Source organism: Chrysemys picta, chromosome 2 (genome assembly GCF_011386835.1).
Source record: "Chrysemys picta bellii isolate R12L10 chromosome 2, ASM1138683v2, whole genome shotgun sequence".
NCBI lineage: Eukaryota > Metazoa > Chordata > Testudines > Emydidae > Chrysemys > Chrysemys picta.
Window position 1 is genome coordinate 54,221,012 of NC_088792.1, and position 16,383 is coordinate 54,237,394.

Below are 16,383 nucleotides of genomic sequence, written 5' to 3' on the forward strand. Positions count from 1 at the left end.
AGCAGGGTAACCTGTGACTTTAAAGTTTGTGTACTGAGAAGCTAAACCTGCCCCCGTTTCTTTACCCAGGTAATGTTGACTATCCTATCCAGTTACATACCCCCTTCACCCCCCCTCCAACACACGTGTCGAAATAAAAATAGTTCTACTTTGTTAAAGCACACCGTTTTCTTTAATACTGTTTTCGCGGGAATTTTTTAAAACTGGGACGCAGACTGTGGTGCGGAGCGGGTGTAGTGTTGTGACGCGAATGCAGCTTCTAAACTCAAGGATTGACAGGCTCCGCTGCGGTGGGATGCTTGTTTCAATGGAGCCTGTCAACCCTCCTGATCGGGACTGTGTGTATGGGGGGTCTATTTGACTTTGTGGCAGGGGGAGGACGGTTACAGATCCCATGCTGTGTGGCTCTGTGATCCTGCCTAAGGACCGGCGCTTAAGATCTGTAACTGCCCTCCCCCGCCACAAAGTCACAGAGCAACCCACCCCCCCAACATTACATCAAAACAACCTCCCAGACTAACCGGGGTAACTAGTCACTGCATCACTGCACTGTGTATGTGCCCTGCTGCTGTGCCTGCCCCCGACTATGTACCCTGCCAAAGGAGACTGTCCTGTCCAATTACCAACCCCCTTTCCCCTCCTCCTCCAAAAGAACATGATTGAAACAGTAGTTAACAGAAACGAATTTTTTATTATCAACTACACATGGCATTGGGAGGTGAAACTTGGACGTGGGCTTCTGTCAGGCGGGAAGGAAAGAACTTTTCAAATTTTGGGAAATGAGAGCCTTCTGCTACTAGAGCTCTCTGCAGGGGTGGAGTGAGACTTAGCAGGGACTCTGCCGCCTCTCCTTCTTTGCACTTTGGGTGAGGTGGGTATGGGACTTGGTGGCGGGGGAGGGCGGTTAGAGATGGACTGCAGCGGGGCTCTGTCCTCCTGCCTCCGTTCCTGCAGAACATCCACAAGGCGCCGGAGCATGTCCGTTTGCTCCCTCAGTAGTCCAAGCAGCGTTTGAGTCGCCTGCTGGTCTTCCTGCCGCCACCTCTCCTCCCGATCCATGTTGGCTTGGTGCATTCGGGTCAAGTTCTCCCGCCACTGGGTCTGCTGTGCTGCCTGGGCTTGGGAACAGGCCATAAGCTCAGAGAACATGTCCTCCCGTGTCCTCTTCTTCCTACGCCTAATCCGCGCTAGCCTCTGGGAGTGTGATTCCAGGCTAGGTTGTGAGACAGTCGCAGACGGGGCTGTGGAAATGGGAAAAAGGGAGTGAATTCCTCAGAAAGAAAAATGTAGTTGTGAACAAAGAACATAGTCTTTCTCTGTGAACAAGACCATGCACAGCACCTTTCACATGCGCACTCAGCACAAGGTCGAATTCTCGGCCTTCGCATTCAGTGCCTGGGGTCTTGAACAGCACATTTGAGAAGCGAGGCAGCACAACGGAATTTCTGTTGCAGGCAGACATGGTAAGCCGTACACTTGTGGCAGTTTAAAACTTTTATATTACCACTGGCCTCATTTCACATTTAAATCAATGTCAGTCCCTGCTGCCAGCAATCCGGCAAGCGGGAACTCTGCCCCTGTCCCACCCCCTCGCGGCTGTCCCCGGGAACGATCCCTTTCGGCTGCCCCTCTCCCGCCTCCACCGCGTGGCTGCAAACCAGCGGTTACAGTTCTGTAAAGGAACGGGAAAGCAGTCCCAACACTAACATTCCCCTACCTAATTAAAAGCAGGTCATCATGGCCGACATCACCCTGATGAGGATCTCCGAGAGCGACAAAGAGAGAATGCTCCGGGAAAGCCTCCAAAGACCAGGGCCGTATGCCGCCCTGCTGTGCAGAGCAATGATCCTCGAGTACTTGATAATCTCGTGGCGCGGCAACGTGTCGTACTTCGGAGGACCCAATAAGGCCGCTCTCCCCAAGAACCTCATGCAACGGCTTTCAAGTTACCTCCAGGAGAGCTTCATCGAGATGTCCCAGGAGGATTACTGCTCTATCCCCGGACACATAGACCGCATTTTACTGTAGCTGCAGTAGCAGGGAATAAACAGTAGAGCGGCTTGTGCAGGACAATCACTGAAAACCGGACATTGCTAGATTTCTTTTCAAAACTTGCACTGCCCCTTACTAAACCGTTAAGCGCCTAGGGCACACTAATCATGAACAACCCATTCTTTTAATTGTTAATATTCCTGTTTTGTTAAAAATAAATGTTTAGAAGTTTACAACACTTACTGGCTGATCCTTCACCAGATTCTGTGTCCGGGGTAACGGCTGGGGACGCTTCGTAGGGGATCTCTGTAAGGGTGATGAAGAGATCCTGGCTGTCGGGGAAATCAGCGTTGTGAGAGCTGCCGACTGCCTCGCCCTCCTCATCTCCTTCCTCATCTTCCCCGTCCCCTAACATGTCCGAGGAACCGGCCGTGGACACTATCCCATCCTCAGAGTCCACGGTCACTGGTGGGGTAGTGGTGGCGGCCGCACCGAGGATGGAATGCAGTGCCTCGTAGAAACGGGATGTCTGGGGATGGGATCCGGAGCGTCCGTTTGCCTCTTTGGTCTTCTGGTAGCCTTGTCTCAGCTCCTTGATTTTCACGCGGCACTGCGTTGCATCCCGGCTGTATCCTCTCTCTGCCATGTCTTTAGAGATCTTCTCGTAGATCTTTGCATTCCTTCTTTTGGATCGCAGCTCGGAAAGCACGGACTCATCGCCCCACACAGCGATGAGATCCAAGACTTCACGATCAGTCCATGCTGGGGCTCTCTTTCTATTCACAGACTGCACGGCCATCACTGCTGGAGAGCTCTGCATCGTTGCCAGTGCTGCTGTGCTCGCCACGATGTCCAGACAGGAAATGAGATTCAAACTGGCCAGACAGGAAAAGGAATTCAAATTCAAATTTTCCCGGGGCTTTTCCTGTGTGGCTGGTCAGAGCATCCGAGCTCGCACTGCTGTCCAGAGCGTCAACAGAGTGGTGCACTGTGGGATAGCTCCCGGAGCTATTAGCGTCGATTTCCATCCACACCTAGCCTAATTCGACATGGCCATGTCGAATTTAGCGCTACTCCCCTCGTCGGGGAGGAGTACAGAAGTCGAATTAAAGAGACCTCTATGTCGAACTAAATAGCATCGCAGTGTGGACGGGTGCAGGGTTAATTCGATGTAACGGCGCTAACTTCGACATAAACGCCTAGTGTAGACCAGGCCTTATTCTCTTTCCCCTTGGATCCCTTTAATTATCTTCCCCCAGGGCACCCAAAACTCTCTGAGAGGCTGGGTTGGGCTTCTACCTCCTAAGGCTGCTTCCTACAAACGGATGCTGACCACTCAATTTAATTTCATTTAATTTAAGAGCCCAAAGCCACACAAGGTGTTTTCATGATATTTCAGCCTTTACGGAATTCTCCCTCTCCCACCCCTCACTACTCTGCCTCCCACAAATTTGGACCATCGCTTTCATACATTACTAGTCAGGAAAAAGCGCTAGCTAGCATCCCTCAACTTCCCTTTCTTCCTCTCCTACTTACGTATCCTCTCCCTCTCAAATTTCCTTAGCATACTTGTTTCTTGGCTGTTCTTTTTCCTCCATATGCATTTGTCATGATCCTGTGTTTCCTATCACCCAATCTTGATTACCTGCTGCCACTACCAAGTTTCTCTCTTGAAAATTTTACCTCATGGCACCCCTTCCTCTGCTCCCTTGTTACAAGGACCCTTTCAGTAGGAGGATGGTCCCCTAAAAAGTATGGCACATGCTCTTCGAAGTCTGCAGCAGAAATCCCCATTTACCACAGCTCCACTCCATAGTGAATTACTGAACTTGTAATTTATTGACAATTTAAACCTCTGGGAGAACTTGGAGACTGATCATCTGTCCACTGTCCTTTTCAAGCTCCAGAAAGTCTTATTTCATATTCCAGTTTAGACTTCCTTTTCAAAAACCATGGAGAAGGATGTTCTCCAAAATGGTGCCACCCCCAACAGCCCAGACCTCTGTCACCCTGATGGACCTGTCTCTGGCGTATGGAGAGACCTTTCTTGGCAAATTCATTCAGCTTGAACCACATCAGCGCCAGGTGGCAAGTCCTCACTCTCTCTCTTCAAACAAATATTCTGGGGTGGTTCCAAACAACCCAATGGGGCCTCACAGAGTCCTGTGACATCCCAGATGAGTGCCCTGGGCGCTTGGCTGTTCTCAGGTCTGCCTGTCTCCTACCCCCATTCTTACAAATTCCATCCTGAATCTGGGAAACCCACTCGATGAAAGTTTAGTCAAAACAGACATTTTCCATGAAAACATCCAATTACTACCCCACAGCATTTTCCAACGAAAAATGTTTTGTTGAAAAATTTCCAACCAGCTCCAGTGATTTGTTCTTTACTTCTATTGCAATTCAAAGCTAAATAAAACTATAAACCCATTTTGTAACAGCTTTAGGAAAAATATACTAATGTTAAGTTAATAAAGCCACTTACTTTGCACAACACAGAAAACAGAAACTAATAATGTATCTCATTAAAGAAAGAAGAAAATTCTTATTGGACTAATAGTCCTCATCAATCTTTTTTAATGTGTAAACATGTCTCTTGCTATATATCTATATAATGTGTATATATATTAGAAACTGTTGCCATTTAATGTCCTCCAAATTGCTTTACACAATGTAACCAATCTGCAAAAAAAAAGCAGCTTTATTATTGGTATACTTTATCATCTCTCACAACATATCTCCCTCTCACAGAGAAAACTTACAATATTTGTATGGATTTGAAGGTTTATGGTGGTTTTAGCAGCTTTCCCCATTACAGAGCACACGGGGCAAGCAAGAAAATCCCCACTTGTAAGGCTGAACAAGGATTGCACACATCAGCAGTTCTTGCACTTTGGGGAGCATAGTGACTGCTCAGTTCTGTTTCCTCTGCCCCAGGGGAACAGGACACAAAAAAGCCTTGGAGAGGAGGCAGGGCCACTGCAATGTTGATGAAAAAAACAAAACAAAACCCCTCCAAGAAAACAGAGACTGTGCTCCATGTGGATCTACATGTTCAAACACCTCAGAAACCTCAAGCAAAGCAAAATGCATCTGTCCGTTTGGTAAGGGCTGTTTAACACAAAGCACATTACACTAGTGCCCCAATTAATTGCTCTGGCTGCCTGTTGACTTTTGGGTGGAGTTCTAGGATTGGTATTAATTTTTTAATCCCTAAATGGTTTTACTCCTTGCTAATTGAGAGGCTGCTTTTTCCTGTTTACAGCATCTCAACAGCTGAGGCTGAGGCGTCAGATAGCGCTCCCTCAGGATAAAAGAATGGAAGCCGTGGACAGGGTGTTCTCCATGAGGCCCCTCAGCTTTGGAATCTGCTCTCCTCATTGGTCTGTCTGAGCCCAACCTTCCAAAGTGATACAAATCCCTGTGCCATTTGGGACTGGGTTGGGAAGGGTACAGAGCTTCGGGACCAGGGTTCCTAACAGTGGAGTTTGCAGGTGAGATGGAAAGTATGTGCTGGCTATTGTCCATTATTTGATTTGATTTTATTAACAGAAATTATGTGGTAATATGCATTTTAAATATTGTTAGGGCACCCAAAGAATTTAGATGGATGCTTTTAATGTTGGCTCACAAATTAAAGCAAGTAAACACAGAAGTTTTAATGTACCCAAACAAATTCTCATTCTTGTCACTTTCTTGGGCCACTGGTCTAGCCTATTCCTTGCTCTGCTTTAGTGGCATCTTTTACACTCTTGCACCACTGTGCATAGCAGCAGCTGCAGATGAGAAAAGCCACTCTGTCTGGTTTCTACTCTATGCTGTGCCAGCCCACTGATTCTCACCATGACTCAAACCTAAGCAACACGCATATCAATCCTACCTTTTTGTCAGGCTTCCACCACATATGAATCCCAATGCTTTTCTACCCCCTTATTGCTAGGCTAGGGGCACTATTGCTTTTCTTCAGTTTCCATAGACTCAGACAGTCATGGAGTAGGAAGGACACAGAATGAATTGGAGGTAGAGCCAGAGAAAGATTTTTTTTCCCCTTGGATGTGGAGGCAGAGAATGGATTGGAGAAGCAGACAATGGGGGACGAGAGAGAGAGAAAAATAAATTGAAGAAAATTGTGGTCTACTCATGGGTATTCTGTAAACAGAAAAACAGACTAAATTTGTGGAGTAAAAAGCTAGGAATTGTTCCCCAAGCTCCAATTCATACTAATATGACTATCTGATTTCATACCAGTATTAATGTGACCTTACACTGTGTGCTGCTTGCTGGCCGGCCTTTGAGAATATTTAGAAGCCATATATCACATCACTGCGATCTATCTATCTCAGGAGTCATGGTTTCCACTAATTACAGGATTCTTTTATTAAAAGAGACAGACTGATTTTTCCAACAATTTTTTGTTGTGAGTGGATACAATGGTAAAAGGATGAACTACCTAAACTGAGGCACCTAGGTGCTTCAAAGTTAAACCCTTAAATGTACAAAATGCTAATAGACAGTGCAGTGTCAATGACAACACTGCAGCAACCAGCCCAAAGTACAAAACGACTAATGTTTTTTGATGGATTCCCTTACAACATGTCTTTTCTCAGCATAGCCATCCCATGATACTTGCTAAAAACAGTCTGGACAACATCTCAGCCACTAATATAATGGTGAATTGTCATTTTATAGTGCCCTAACAGCATAACCAAAATAGTATCCTGCAAGTGAAGTGGATTACTGTATCACCACAAAGCAGGCTACTTGATTATGTTAATTAGAGGCTCACAGCAACCTCAACCACTCCTATTTTTCTAGTGCTAAGAATTCTTTCCTCCCATATAAAACAAATTTAACACACAGAATTGGAAGTTTAGAATGGAAAACAACTTGGGGAATGGCAACAGTTATCCAGAACAGTACAATAATTTATCCCTAACTAAAGAAGTAGTTTCCAATATCAATGTTGATTGATTTAAATTATGGTTATTAATTAAATCTTATAAGCAGTTTCTCAAAAATGACTTCTCTCCCTAAAATATTTTGTTGCAAACCTGCAGCAAAAACTTCTTCCACATTAAGCACAGTACTTATTCTTGTTAAATATTCAATTCTTTTTACAAGTTGTCATATTAACCAACTTAACTGTTTAAAATTGGCTTTAAGATTATGATTACAATTGCTTGAAGTAGGCTGCAATCAAATATCCATTCTGATTACTTTTTTTTTAAATGGAGGATAAAGATGTTAACCTATATGGAATGATAAACAGGACAAATTGATGTAAAATGAACACAACTCTAGTCAAACCATAGCCCTTGCCACTGGTACCAAAAACCTAGTTGACCATGCAAAATAAGTGGTTATTTTTGAAGTGAAAAAATGTTAAATGTTAAATTCCAATTAATCAGATTCAGAAATGGCATATTATCAGTTTGTACGTATTGGGCCCAATTCAGTCCTGGTGCAAATGGACACAACTACATTTAAGTCAATGAAGTCACGACAGGACTGAACTGGTCTCATTATGCTAGCTCAAATCGTTTTCTTTAGGCACACACAACAGGGTTGTCACTATCACACTATTCTCCCCTCTCCCCCACTCCCGTTATAACTGAAATCGCCACAGTCAAAGCGGAAGACTGCAAAGCTACTTTTAGGTGGACCGGGTTCAAGCTAAACAGCATCAAAATAGGGCTGACAGAATTAATAGAGCTCTAAGAATAAACTATGAGGACAGCTACTATTACTAAGTATAAAATGTTCAGGGGTTGTTCTTTTGTTTCACCTTATGCCATACTATATGTTTTTGTTCCATGCTCAGTCCACAATCTGGAGAGCAAAGTTCCGCACAAACGTAAAGGCATTCAAGCATATCACACCTACAGTGCTGTTTATTTAAACAACACTTAATCCCTTATGAATGTAAGACTAAGTAATGTGAAAGAGTTAGCCATAAAGAAACTAAAAGTGTTATATACTACTTGTAGAACACCCGACACATTTCAGATTAATTGGGCATTTCTTATACCTACTGTATTACTTTATTATTCACTAATCAAGACTATCCTCTTGTTATATATAAATGAGAACTAGAGTTCTGATCCTGCCACAGGATTTGCAACTGTGGACCCACATACCCACACAGATTCAGGGCCGGCTCCAGGGTTTTGGCCGCTCCAAGCAGCCAAAAAAAAAAAAAAAAAAAAAAAAAAAGCCACGATCGCGATCTGCGGCGGCAATTCAACGGGAGGTCCTTCGCTCCCAGGCGGAGTGAGGGACCATCCGCCGAATTGCCGCCGAATACCTCGACGTGCCGCCCCTCTCCGGAGCAGCCGCCCCAAGCACCTACTTGAGAAGCTGGTGCCTGGAGCCTGCCCTGCACAGAGTCACAATGACTTCAGTGGAATTCTGAGATAGTGCAAAAATCCTCAGCAGCAAAGCCCACTGAAACTCCGGGCCTAGGTTTACACACACATTATACTATATTTTACAGCACTATAGCAGACCATGTCCTTTTGAATTTTTGTGCTTCTTCGTATTTTCTGTCACAGTTCACGATGTGAAATTCCAGTTGCTTAGTATTACTTTTTTTAAAATTCAGAATAGCAAAATTATTACAAAATATGAATTTGGATGACTGCATTCTCCTTGTAGCTGTATTTTATTACATTTAATTATCTGTTTCTGACAAAATAATCTCCTAATATAAGATTGACATTCACTTTTAGATCTATTTTATTGCTATGTTTTGTGTTAAAATAATTTTTACCACTGAAACTCTTGAAGAAATACAGGTACTACACCTCTACCTCGATATAACGCTGTCCTCGGGAGCCAAAAAATCTTACCGTGTTATAGCTGAAACCACGTTATATTGAACTTGCTTTGATCCACCAGAGTGCGCAGCCCCGCACACACACCCCGCCCGGGAGCGCTGCTTTACCGCGTTATATCCAAATTCGTGTTATATCGAGTCACGTTATATCGCAGTAGCGGTGTATCAAGGTAAAACATGAAGCTTTCTTACACTTTCAAGGCAAATTGCTTAATGTTTTGATATAAAACCTCAATGAACTGTGTCATGAAAAAACATTTTCCAGAGATGTATATGATCAGCTGATTAGTTTAATATAGAATAAAATAAAGCCATTTTCATTTCTTATTTCAGTTTGTATAATATATTTTGAAAATGTTCCCAAATTAGATCTAACTCTTCCCTAGTGTAACTAACAAGGTCGCTTACATTGAGATATTGTTTTCAAATAAAACGGAGATACCGTAATTGTATCTTTTTGTTTGGTGTTTCAGTTGTAGGGTCAAGAGAATATCTCAATGAAATTGAAAAGCAACAAACTGCAGTTTCGGTGCAACTGAAACTATTCACAAATTTTGGTAAAATTCAAATTGTTTTAGTTGAATACAAATTAGGACTTTTTTTTAAGAAGTCAAAACTGTTTGCTTTCACATGTCATTTTGAATCAAATTTGTTTTGACATTTTGCTTTGAAACTAAATTATTCCATTTAAAACGTGATTTCAAAAAGTTTTGTAATACGCACTTATAAAATCACTTATAGATTTACTGGAACATAGCAAGTACCAACTCCAGCACACACAGGCAGGACTGAACTTCCTGCTAAACCTTCCAGTTCAGATACAACAACATAACATACAAGACAAATTAACACTAAGAAGAAGAAACATCACCATCTGTCAGTGGAGGTGCTGTCTGCACTGATCATTACAGTATCGTTCAACCTGAACAATTTTTGTTTCTGATTTTTTGGTTCAGTGCTGAACATAAATAAATAAATTTCCACAGTAAGAATGGACGTATTGGGTCAGACCAATGGCCCATCTAGCCCAGTATCCTGTCTTTCAACAGTGGCCGGTGTCAGATGCTTCAGACAGAATGAACGGAACAGAGCAATTAGTGAGTGATCTAGCCCCTGTTGTCCAGTCCCAGCTTCTGGCACTCAGAGGCTTAGGGATACCATCTCTAACCATCTTGGCTAATAGCCATTGACGGATGTAGCCTACATGAATTTATCTAATTCTTTTAAAACCAGTATCTATTGACCTTCACAACACCCCCGGTAACAAGTTATGTAGGTTGACTGCACTGTGTAAAGAATTACTTCCTTATGTTTACTTTAAACAGCTGCCTACTAATTTCTTTGGGTGACCCCCAGTTCTTGTGTGATGTGAAGGGGTAAATAACACTTCCCTATTCACTTTCTCCACAGCATTCTTGATATTATAGACCAGGGGTGGCCAAACTTACTGACCCTTCAAGCCACATACGATAATCTTCAGAATTTCGAGAGCCATGAGTGCCTGCCGGGGCTCGGGGCTTCTGCTCTGCGGTGGAGTCATAGGAGTCTTGGGGATCAGGGCTTCAGCGGGAGTGGGGCAGAAGCCCCGAGACCCATCATGCTGCTGCAGGGCCAAAGCCCAGAGCTCCCTCCAAAAGTCTGGTAGGCAGAGAATGGGGGACTGTGAGAGCCGCACTTTAACTTTAAAAGAGCCACATGTGGCTCACAAGCCACGGTTTGGCCACCCGGTTAGTTATCTCCATCCAGTTCTAGGAGATGGGATATCTCCATTAATTAATCCTATGTGCCCCTTAGGATGAAATTAGGAATTGACTTTCCACTTGTGGATTCCAGGACTAGATGATTCAAGAAGCAGTCATGAATGGTGTCTAGAAGTTTAATCTCAGCATTCCATTCTGAGGTGACAAATAATCAGTCAATATGGGATAGCTGAAATCCCCCATTATTATTGGGTTGTCTGTGTTTGTAGTCTCTCTAATCTCCCTGAGCATTTCACAATCACCATCACCATTCTGGTCAAGAGGTCCACAGTATATTCCTACTGCTATACTTGCATTATTCAAGCCTGGAATTTCTTTACTATATTATAGTATCTCTATGGAAAATCTTAAATGAATCAAACTGCATTTGACTCTATGCTTTCTTTTACATTATACGTATTCTAGTCACATTGTGGTAAAGGGCCCTATTCTTTGCTACCACTGATGTTGACAGATCTTGATGTTGACAGGGGTCGGTCCTGGGGCCGGTTTTGTTCAACATCTTTATTAATGATCTGGATGATGGGATGGATTGTACCCCCAGCAAGTTCACGGATGACGCTAAACTGGGGGAGAGGTAGATATGCTGGAGGGTAGGGATAGGGTCCAGAGTGACCTAGACAAATGAGAGGATTGGGCCAAAAGAAATCTGATGAGGTTCAATAAGGACAAGTGAAGAGTCCTGCACTTAGGATGGAAGAATCCCATGCACCTCTACAGGCTGGGGACCGACTGGCTAAGCAGCAGTTCTGTGGAAAAGGACCTGGGGATTACAGTGGATATAAGTCAGCAGTGTGCCCTTGTTGCCAAGAAGGCTAATGGCATATTGGGCTGCATTAGTAGAAGCATTTCCAGCAGATTGAGGGAAGTGATTATTCCCCTCTATTTGGCACTGGTGAGGCCACATCTGGAGCATTGCATCCAGTTTTGAGCACCCCCACTACAGAAAGGATGTGGACAAATTAGAGACAGTCCAGCGGAGGGCAACAAAAATGATCAGGGGGCTGGGGCACATGACTTACGAGGAGAGGCTAAAGGGATTGGGCTTGTTTAGTCTGCAAAACAGAAGAGTGAGGGGAAGATTTGATAGCAGCCTTCAACTACCTGAGGGGGGGGGGGCTCCAAAGATGATAGAGCTCGGCTATTCTCAGCAGTGGAAGATGACAGAAAAAGGAGCAATGGTCTCAAGTGGCAGTGGGGGAGGTCTAAGTTGGATATTAGGAAACACTATTTCACTAGGAGGATGGTGAAGCACTGGAATGGGTTACCTAGGGAGTTGGTGGAATCTCCATCCTTAGAGGTTTTTAAGGCCCAGCTTGACAAAGCCCTGGCTAGGATGATTTAGTTGGTGTTGGTCCTACTTTGAGCAGGGGGTTGGGCTAGATGACCTCCTGAGGTCTCTTCCAACCCTAATCTTCTATGATTCTATGACAGTTGTCCCCAAGTTTTTTTGTCTGGCGGGCGCCAGACGACGAGCCACAGAGGACTGTGGTGGTGGATGAGCATCCGCCAAAATGCCGCTGACAAGCGGCAACGTCAATAGGCGTTGCCGCCAAAATGCCGCCGAGAAGCAGCAGCATCCAGAGGCATCGCCGCCAAAATGCCGCCGAAAATTGGCATTTCCGTGGCAACACCTCTGGATGACGCTGCTTCTTGGCGGCATTTCGGCGGATGCTCATCCACCAGCCAGTACGCGGGTGCACTTAGACGCCCTGGCGGGCGCCATGGCACCCACAGGCACCGCGTTGGGGACCCCTGTTCTATGATCTTGATGTAGTCAGGCAGCAGACAAAGAAGGTTCCTGCAACTGCCCAGATCAGACTGCCCTATTCGGACAGCACAGATTTAGCTGCTGCTCTATTCCAATAGGTACAGTCCTAAGGCTCCTGGCAATTGCTCATTATGTCCTCAATGAGTAATTGTAAGCGGGAGCGTTTTACAAACAAACTCACAAGGAGAAAGAGCATAGTTAAAGAATGTCAGTAGCCGAAGTGAACTGAAAATGAGACATATGGAGGCAGTGGGTAATACAACCTTGGAAAATGCTGTTCTTGAGAACAGAAAATCCTAGTCCTCAGCAATTCTACAACTTGCTCTTGGTATATAAAACACTGTCTTCAAATGAGGGGGGGGGGGGAGAAGAAGTTTAAATCACATGAAGAAAAAGCCAAACGTTTCCTTGATGATATCTGCTTTGGTATTTTGCAAAGTGCTTCCTTTAAAATACCTTTACTCTATTCTTTCATTACTCTATTCTTTTCTCTTATTACAATGACTAACTCATACCACAGCTGTAATCTATACAGATGTCTCACTGTATATATATATCACAGCTCAGGTGACTGTAGACAAATATGATACCAGCAGATTTCATTTTGCCTCTTTCTTCTTCATTGTCTTTCTTTTTTTAATGTAGAAAGGCTACAACAAGGGCTAGAACCCCACTCTCTGCTGCAGGATGCTGCCAAGGTCAACACTCCATTGTCAGTATTGTTACACTTCAAGAGAATGTTATGTCAGATCTCATACTTGAAAAAGACATCCTGGAATTAGATAACCAAGGGTCAGCAGAACTAGAATGGTTGTATGAGTTTTTAAAAAATGAATTCACAAATCCTTAACAGTAAACTATAATCTCTTTTCCCCAAAAGAGGACACACTTCATTTAGCTAGAATTGGGTGAGAACAATGCACTGCTGGTGTGTGTTAAAAGAGAGATTAATTTTAAAATCTTTTTTTCCCAAAAAGGGGAAGGGAGTGTTGAAAATAAATAAAGATGCCATATACTTTAACAATAAGTTCCTGTCAAATATGTACCCACCTCCTACATCACACGAGTGTTGGTTGGCAAAACAGACATACAAGCAGAGCCGTCCCATCCATAGGATGGACCAGGGCAACCACCCCGGGCCCCACACTTTGTGGGCCCCTGCACTTTGGGAAGTGGGGTCCAAGGCAGCCTGAAGGGTTAACGGGGGGGCTGGCACCAGCAGCAATGAACAACCCAGCCCCAGCCTGCCCCGCTGGCCCGGGCCGGCTCCAGAGCCAAAAACAAAACAAAACAAAAAAAGACGTGATTGCAATCTGCGGCGGGAGGTCCTTCACTCCAAGTGGGAGTGAGGGACCGTCCGCCGAATTGCCGCCGAATAGCTGGACGTGCCGCCCCTCTCCAGAGAGGCCGCCCCAAGCACCTGCTTGGCAAGCTGGTGCCTGGAGCCGGCCCTGCTGCTGGCTCCCAGTGTCACTCGGGGGAGGGGATGGAAGCCAGAAAGAAGCAGGACGGAGGCTAGGGGGAAGGGGTGCAGTGGCCTTTGCCAGGGGGTTGTCCCGGGCCCCGCATCCCCCTAGGGATGGCCCTGCATACAAGACCAATAAATATTTTTCCTCATTTTCCCTACTGCATTTTTGAAACTATGGGGACTAATCTATTTAAAATAATTGAAAATTATTGGTAGTATATGTGGTGCAGCCAATCTATAGCCCTGAAGCTAATCCAAGCATCAGAGCATGTTAGGTATGCATGACAGTTGAGGGCTGACTTGCATCATTTCCTCCATCTCTTAACAACCTTTTCTGACACTTTTACTAAGTTTTCTTTCCCTTATTTTGACATATAAAAATAACACTTCTTTGCAGCTATTAGATGGTCAATTTGCAACATTAACTGAGCCTGGGATGGTTGTTGTTGATGTTACAGTTTAAGGTGGGCGCTCATATAGACAATATATCCTGCAAACCTTATTGGGGCATATATCTGAAAGATAAAGAAGTTTGCCGAAGGCAAATCTCATTACTTGTGGTTTTGATTGAAGAAGACAGGACAAGACCAAGCATGATTTCCACAAATGGCAACTTGGCCATCTCAGGTTTACTTATTTTTAAGACTGCGAGTCCTCACGGAGGTCCCAGAAAGTCACAGAATCTGTGACCTCCGGGACTTCTGCAGCAGCTGGTGTGACTGACCCAGGGGCCGCCTGAGCAGCTCAGACAGCCCCTGGGCCAGCCACACCAGCCACTGCTGGGGCAGATTCAGGCCACCATGCCCCCACCACCACCAGCAGCAGGAGTTTGGCTGTGGGAGGGGGCTCAGGGCTGCAGCAGAGGGTTGGGGCGCAGCAGGGGATGAGGGCTCTGGATGGCGCTTACCTCAAGAGGCTTCCCGGAAGTGGCGACATGTCCCTCATCTCCTAGGCGGAGGCACGGCCAGGCGACTCTGCACACAACCTCCGTCCACAAGCACTGCCCCCACACCTCCCATTGGCCATGGTTCCTGGCCAATAGGAGCTGCGGAGCCAGTGCTCAGGAGACGAGGTTCATGTCGCCGCTTCCAGGGAGCTGCATAGAGCCTGCCAGCCCTGCCAACCCACCCCACCTGCAGCAGCAGGGGTCCTGGGCCATGAGCTGCTGCCCGCCCCTGAGCACCTAACTTTTAGTTAGGGGTATATAGTACAAGTCATGGACAGGTCACGGGCTGTGAATTTTTGTTTACTGCCTGTTACCTGTCCGTAACTTTTACTAAAAATACCTGTGACTAAAACGTAGCCTTACTTATAGTACATTTGAAACCTAATAATTTAGAGAGCAGTATTTTTAGCTTCAGAATGCTGATAGAAAAATCCTGCCTTAATTTCTTAGCTGCTGTATGCCTGTTAGAAAGTCTGTATGGCAAGTCACTGATCTTTTAAATGAAATGTTAGAAGTAAATCCAACTAAAATTACTGCATAGAAGGCCAGAACCTCAGGTACAGTAACTCCTCACTTAATGTTGTAGTTATGTTCCTGAAAAATGCAACTCTAAGCGAAACGATGTTAAGCGAATCCAATTTCCCCATAAGAATTAATGTAAATGAGGGGGTTATATTCCAGGGAATTTTTTTCACCAGACAATATATATATACAAACACACAGTATAAGTTTTAAACAAACAATTTAATACTGGTACACAGTGATGATGATTGTGAAGCTTGGTTGAGGTGGAGGAGTCAAAGTCAGAGGGTGGAATATTTCCCTTACTGCTAAATGATGAACTAGCAATTGGCTGAGTCCTCAAGGGTTAACTCTCTCACTCTGCAAGGCAGCAGGAATGAAGGGAGATATGCGCATTTCCCTTAAGTACACTGCCTTGTTAATTAGATCAGCTTGCTGAGACCGCAGCCCTGGTGTGTTCCCCCTGCTCTATGGAAGATAGGGTAAGCGGGGTACAGGAGCAGGGGGGAGGGGGACACCCTGATATTAGCCTCCCTCTTCCTTCCCTCCCCCCGGCACAGCAAGCAGGAGTCTTGGGGAGCAGCTCCAAGGCAGAGGGCAGGAGCAGCACATGGCAGTGGGGGGAGGGACACAGCTGAACTGCAGGCAGCTGCTGCACAGGGAACTTAGGGGAGCAGGGAGCTAATAGGGGGGCTGCCGGTCCACCCTGGTTCCAAGCCCCCACCAGCTAGCTGCAAGGGGTGCTCTTCCTGCAAGCAGTAGACAAAGCAGGCAGCTGCCAAAGGATGTTAGAAGGGAGCATTACACAACTTTAACTGAGCATGTTCCCTAATTGATCAGCACTGTAACAAGGAAACAACGTTAACCGGGATGACTAAGTGAGGAGTTACTGTAATGTAAATTGGCATAGCTTGATTATATTCAGTGGAGCTGAACCAACAAAGATTCTGATACATAGTCTTTTAACAGAGATTAAAAAAAAAAAAAAAAAAAACCACCAGACAGTGCCTTGGCTTAGTTATGACTTATTTTCTTCCAGAAATCCCAGTCCAATTCAGTGACTCTCTTACATCAAGTGCGTATTCACTG

General features: G+C 45.0%; 2 protein-coding genes across 2 annotated transcripts in view; both read right to left on the reverse strand.

Annotated features, from left to right (window-relative positions):
• The window catches only part of THSD7A (thrombospondin type 1 domain containing 7A), a 539,203-nt gene that overhangs the window by 341,715 nt on the left and 181,105 nt on the right, over nucleotides 1-16,383 (reverse strand). The gene's annotated exons all lie outside the window — the stretch shown is intronic.
• LOC135981302 (uncharacterized) lies at nucleotides 672-2,812 on the reverse strand. The gene is made up of 2 exons (XM_065583167.1): nucleotides 2,236-2,812; nucleotides 672-1,241 (listed from the first exon to the last, which is right to left on the reverse strand). The coding sequence occupies exons 1-2, from the start codon at nucleotides 2,810-2,812 to the stop codon at nucleotides 766-768; spliced, it is 1,053 nt and encodes a 350-aa protein (XP_065439239.1). The 3' UTR covers nucleotides 672-765.

Coding starts and splice junctions, on each gene's coding strand:
- LOC135981302 (XM_065583167.1), bottom strand. CDS start 2,812: ATGCAGAGCTCTCCAGCAGTGATGGCCGTGCAGTCTGTGAATAGAAAG. Junction 1,242..2,235: donor ATCTGGTGAAGGATCAGCCA/GTAAGTGTTGTA, acceptor CCATTTCCACAG/CCCCGTCTGCGACTGTCTCA.